Source organism: Grammomys surdaster, unplaced genomic scaffold, assembly GCF_004785775.1.
Source record: "Grammomys surdaster isolate TR1022 unplaced genomic scaffold, NIH_TR_1.0 243, whole genome shotgun sequence".
In the NCBI taxonomy this organism is placed as follows: domain Eukaryota; kingdom Metazoa; phylum Chordata; class Mammalia; order Rodentia; family Muridae; genus Grammomys; species Grammomys surdaster.
The window spans coordinates 1960338-1966337 of NW_021604688.1; the positions used below are offsets into that span (position 1 = coordinate 1960338).

At 42.3% G+C, this 6000-nt stretch overlaps 1 protein-coding gene across 1 annotated transcript in view; it reads left to right on the top strand.

Moving 5' to 3' along the window:
- Window positions 1-6000, top strand: part of Mep1b (meprin A subunit beta) — a 28627-nt gene that overhangs the window by 2171 nt on the left and 20456 nt on the right. Inside the window, exons 2-4 of the mRNA XM_028774887.1 lie at window positions 518-536; window positions 1251-1301; window positions 1989-2029. Of these exons, the coding sequence (XP_028630720.1) occupies window positions 518-536; window positions 1251-1301; window positions 1989-2029 (111 nt within the window). The remainder of the gene's footprint in view (window positions 1-517; window positions 537-1250; window positions 1302-1988; window positions 2030-6000) is intronic.

A 6000-nucleotide genomic window follows, 5' to 3' on the forward strand; every position in this document is an offset into this window, starting at 1 on the left:
ATCTGTCTGGTCAAAATGTTATATAAACTCCAGCTCGTTTGTCTGGGATGTATGGAAGAAAGTATTATATCTTATTAATAAAAAGAACTGTCTGAGTGTAACTTAAAACCACTGTGGCTCACGCTTGTCACCCCAGCACTTGGGAGGCTGAAGGAGGAGGACTGTAGCAAGTTCAAGGTTAGCCTAGACTGCAAAGCAAGTTCCAGCTTGAACTGCAGAGAGACTTGGCATTAAAAAAAAATAAATACAAAATTGGGGCCACTGAGACAGCTCAGCAGGTGACTCAGCACTAGCCATTGGGCTTCATGATCTGAGTTCAATCCCAGGATTCACACGGTACAGAGAGAGAACTGACTAGAACTGACTACTTCTGTCTACCATATACAGACACCACATAAATAAATTTAAAAAAATATTTAAATATGATAATCAAAGGGATCCAAAATTGGAGCAAAAAATGTCATTTATACCATGAGCCTTGTAATAATACCTTTTTTTCCTGGTGTTTGTTTCCCAGCCAGCTCCAGAAAAGTTTGGTAAGTCTATTTTGAGTCTTGTTCTAGACAGTGCAAGAAAGTTACATGCCGAACCAAAGGAGCAGATGCCATAAAGGTGTACTTCCGCCGAGTGGAAGGCGTGGCAGCAGATGCAGAACCCAAGCAACAGTGTGATGAATTTTGATCAAACACTAGCTTTTAAAAAGTGGTTTTATTTATCTTTCCTTATTTCTGTATGAGGGTATCGGGTCCCCTGGAGCTATGGATAATTGTGAGCTGCTGTATGGGTGCTGGGAATTGAACTCAGGTCTTCTGGAAGAACAGCCAGTGCTCTTAACCACTAAGCCATTGCTCCAGCACCAACGTTGGCTGTTCAGGACCCATCTGCCCATCAGAAAAACAGAAGTACAAGAAAGGCCACTACGGTGGCTTGCTGGGAGGGACAGTTTTAGACTTTCATTTTCGAGTTAGTTCTGCCTCCCAGGCTATGTTTACTGACATGCAGAGTGAACAGTGTCTTCCTCCTAAAGTCATCTGACACTCAAAGGAGTGGACAGCACACATTCAAAAGTCCCCTGTGCAGTCCTCAACCTGGCTAACAGGAGAGTCAATCAGTAAGAGTCCCCATCAACTAATTAATGGAAGCTAAATGAGAATCTGAGGCAAAAACCTATTTCCTTCTGATTGTGTGATTAATCAGATTCTTTTTCCTTTCATGAACATAATGTTCAATATGTTTTTTTCTAATTTCAGTCAAAGACATAGATGGGGGACTTGATCAAGACATATTTGATATCAATGAAGGTTTGTAGCTCTTCATTCTTTTTTATTATAACATTTTAAATATTTTAATTATTTGTGTGTGTGTGTGTGCCCACGCGTGTGTGACACTCTACATATGTAGAGGCCAGAGGACAACTTGTGGGAGTGGATTCTCTTTCCCCAACATATGGGTTCTCAGGGATCAAACTCAGGTTGTCAAGGCTTGGTAACAGGCACCTTTTCCTGGAAGATCTATCTTTCAGGGCCCCCTTTAACTTTTTTCTTATTATGTTTTACTTATATATGATGATGGCGTTCATTATGGCATCTTCATGCAAGTATACGACGTGTTTGATCATATTCACCCATTACCCTCTCTGTCTCCTCCGGTTTCTCCATACTTCCATCAGGCTCCGTCCTCTCGTCTCCCCCTCCCATCGCTACTCTCACACTCTGTTTTGCTTTTCCTCTAGTGAACAGTAAGAGCTTCTTCCAGGTAACTTACAAAAGCTGGGTGAGGAGTCATTTACAAGAGTATGCGCTGCTTAGCAGTGGCTACAGCTCTGAAGACACTGTCTCTCCCACCTCCAAGAAACCATTAAACTGAGTACAAATCCTTAGGGGTGGGGCCTTGTGAGCCCCTCTCTCTTAGGAATTTTCAAAACATCATTTATTATGCTGCACAGGAAGCCGATGTGCTAACATGGCTTATCTCAATTCTTCTCTTAGACTTGGGACTGGACCTTTTTGAGGGAGACATCAGACTTGAGGTGAGTTACAATGACGCTTGCGTGATCGACCCTGAGTGCCCACTGTGAGTACGGAGGACGATGGGCACCGGCTGCTGGCTGAGGCGCTCTTTCAGAAGGTGCAGCAGCCCAGTTGCACGGATTCAGAGCGCACACTGCCCTGGAAGGACTCATATGTCTTCATCCTCCGGTGCTTAAGTGTCTGTGTGGTGAAATCCAATATCTTTTAACTTGTATGTGGTACTTTGAATGATTTTTATTATTGCAGCAATAAGGAGAATTTTCGTTTAAAAACAGAGCTTCGCTGATTTCATCTAGTTGAAGTAAACCAAAACTGAATCTATAAATATATCCAATAACTTAGGCTTTTATTATTGTTAATTATTATTTATTATAATTATAATAATATATTATATAATATTTGGTATTATATGTTGAATAAGTTATATATTGAATACACTATATATTAAATATAGTCTATAATATAGAATATATTATATAAAATATATAATTATTATAGCAATATATAATCACCATCACTATATATTATTATATTATTACATATAACATAAAATATATTTATATATAAACACATTGTATAATATATAATTACCACATTATTATTATTAATTATTTTACTTTCCCCTTGAAATCAGCTATAAATAATGACATCAAGAAAGGGTTCTCTTGCCGGGCGGTGGTGGCGCACACCTTTAATCCCAGCACTTGGGAGGCAGAGGCAGGCGGATTTCTGAGTTTGAGAGTTCGAGGCTAGCCTGGTCTACAGAATGAGTTCCAGGACAGCCAGGGCTACACAGAGAAACCCTTTCTTGAAAAACCAAACCAAAAAAAAAAGAAAAAGAAAAAAAGAAAGGGTTCTCCTAAACCAATTCTTTGAGTGCTGATTCTGATCTAGCCATCTTGACACACAGAACACGTGTGCAGATGTATATGTGAATTAAGAGGACGTAAAAGTTCAGTATCTTATTGGACATGGTGTCCTGTCACACACCTTTAATCCCAGCACTTGGGAGGCAGAAGCAGATGGATCTCTGAGTGTGAGGCCAGCTTGGTCTGCATGGTGAATTCCAGGCCATCCAGGGCTACACAGTGACACCCTATCTCAAAAAGCAGAACAATCCAACCACCCAAACAAGAGTTCAGTATCTTCAGTATTTTAAGCACGTTTGTTTTGTTTTGTTTTTCGAGACAGGGTTTCTCTGTATAGCCCTGGCTGTCCTGGAACTCACTCTGTAGACCAGGCTGGCCTCGAACTCAGAAATCTGCCTGTCTCTGCCTCCCAAGTACTGTTAAGCACTTTTTAAAAAGAAAATCAAGGTGTATTTTTTCATTTTCCAGATTTTTTTTTTCAGAGACAGGGTTTCTCTGTGTAGCCCTGTCTGTCCTGGAACTCAGTCTGTAGACCAGGCTGGCCTCGAACTCAGAAATCCGCTTGCCTCTGCCTCCCAAGTGCTGGGATTTAAAGGCGTGCGCCACCACTACCCGGCTCATTTTCCAGATTTTTAAACCTTTAAGAATTTACTCTTCCTTTGTAGGTGATGGAGTCAGAGATGCTTAATAATGCATTTATAATTGTTATATTGTAGAAGTTTATGTAAACTTAAAAATAGACAAATTAACAAGATCATTCATAATTTAAAATATACACACCCTTGGACATAGCCATTATCCAGTAGAGCTTTCTGCTCTCCAACTTCTATTCTTCCCAACACACTCTGTGATTCCTCCTTGGCCTCCACACATCGGATGCTTACCTCTCAAATCCTCCTTGAAGAGACAGAGCTATGAGTTATACCTGATGCTCAGACCTGTAATCTCACCTGTTCAGGTGGTCAAGGTAGGAGAACCACAGGTTCAAAGGCAGCCTGGGCTACACAGAAAGACCCAAACTCAAGTTAAAATGTCAAAGAGAAGCTGGAGATACAGTGTAAAACTGAGGCTCTTGCGTGGGTTTGATTCTAATAGTACAAAAAGGAGAGGGGGAGGGGAGCAGAAGAGGAAGAGAAGAAGAGAGGAGAAGGGAGGGAAGGAAAGTGAGGGGCAGGGGGAAGAAAAGAGAAGGAAGGGAAGAGGAAAAGAGAGAGAGAGAGAGGAAAGGAAGGAATCCAGAGGGATGAAGGAAGGAGGGGAGAGGGTAGAGGAGGGAAGGGAAGGGATGACAGGAAGAGACAGGGAGAGAGGATAAGAGGTAGGGAAGGAGAGAAGGAAGGGAATAGGGAGAAAGCTATCATCTGAAGGCTTCCTCCTGGTCCTGGCCCCTTTCTCTCTGCTTCTCCATCTCACCTGAGCTACAGCTTGCTGGCTTCCCGTGCCACCTCTGAACTAGATCTGTAAGTGGGTCACTCTCATCCTGCCTTGCCCCCCAGCCCTAGTCTCCATTTGCACACTGTATGTGAATGTCTACAAGATACAGCAAATCTAGGTGTGCACTGACCCTCCCCTAGAGCCTCCCTTTCTAGCTGCCTGTCGTTGCTTCACAAATTTCCCCTCAAGGAAATCCATAACAACTTCAGGAGTCCCCTTTGCTCCTGGCCTATCCCCAACCTCTCCCAGTCCATTAGCGTCCCCTGCCAGCCTCTCCCCAACAGTCTTGGCTCAGTTACTTTTCCCCAGCATTTAAGCCCTGTCATTGGTTCCCTCTATGTTTGCAATAGCCTTCCAACTCATCCTTCTGTTTCAAATATTGCATGTCCTTCTCCATAATATTTTCCACCCTGAAACCCACTTCCTGTAGTAAAGTCATTCTTTAAATAGGTGGCTATGGGCTGAGGCAGTGACTCAGGTAAAGCACCTGCTGAAACAGTCTGAGGACCTTGCTGCATTTACCACCCAGGTGGTTCTGTTCTTTGGAATATCATTTATTGTGTTGCTAGGGTAGATGCATTAAAAAATATATTATTTGTTTTCCATTATAAAATTAGGATGCCTTTAGAAATATCTTATTTATTTATTTTTAATCTTATGTGTATGTGCCGGGTGGTGGTGGCGCACGCCTTTAATCCCAGCACTTGGGAGGCAGAGGCAGGCAGATCTCTGAGTTCAAGGCCAGCCTGGTCTACAGAGTGAGTTCCAGGACTGCTAGGGCTATACAGAGAAACCCTGTCTTGAAAAACCAAAAACCAAACAAACAAACAAAAAAATCTTACGTGTATGAGTGTTTTGCTTTCATGTGTCTCTGTGCACCATGTGTGTTTCTGAGGACCACTGGAGCTATAGAGGTCACTGGATCCCTTAAAACTGTAGTTGCTGGGAGTTCTAAGGCACCATGTGGGTGCTGGGAACCAAACTGGGTCTTCTGCAAGGGCAGCAAGTGCTCTTAACAGCGGAGTCATTTCTCCAGGCTTCTCCTCCAGAAAATTTGTAGCTTTTCATCCATCCTATGTCTGATTTTTTTTCCCTCTGAGATTCAGAATTTTAAGGTTTAGTTTAGTCATCACTCCCCTTCTGTTTGTTTGTTTGTTTGTATGCATGTGTGAGCCTGCATGAGCTTATGTGTACCACATGCATGCTGTGTGTCTCTGGAAGCCTGTATGAGTTTATGTGTACTATGTGTATGTGTGTGTGCCTACATGAGTTTATGTACGTGAGCATGCATGAGTTTATGCATACTACATGTATTCTGTGTGTGCCTGCATGAGTTTAGGTGTACTGTAGAGTGAAAAATTATAGATACTGGGTATATAGAATCCTTTTTAGACATATAAAATATTCTTTAGGCTTTCTTTATAAGGACATGGAAAATTTTCTGAGAAACTGAGCCATGAAGCAAGTTAGGAATGTGGAAAGACCAGTCACCATTACTGGAACTGGCCTATCGAAAAGAGAAAGGAAAGAATGCAAGTGAACTAGGTGGAACCAAGCTGGGAACCAAGCTGAGAACCAAGCTGGAAACCAAGCTGGGAACCGCAGTGACATGGCAAGGCTGAAGTAACGGGGCAGGACCACATTCTTGAGAAAGATAAGCGTACAGA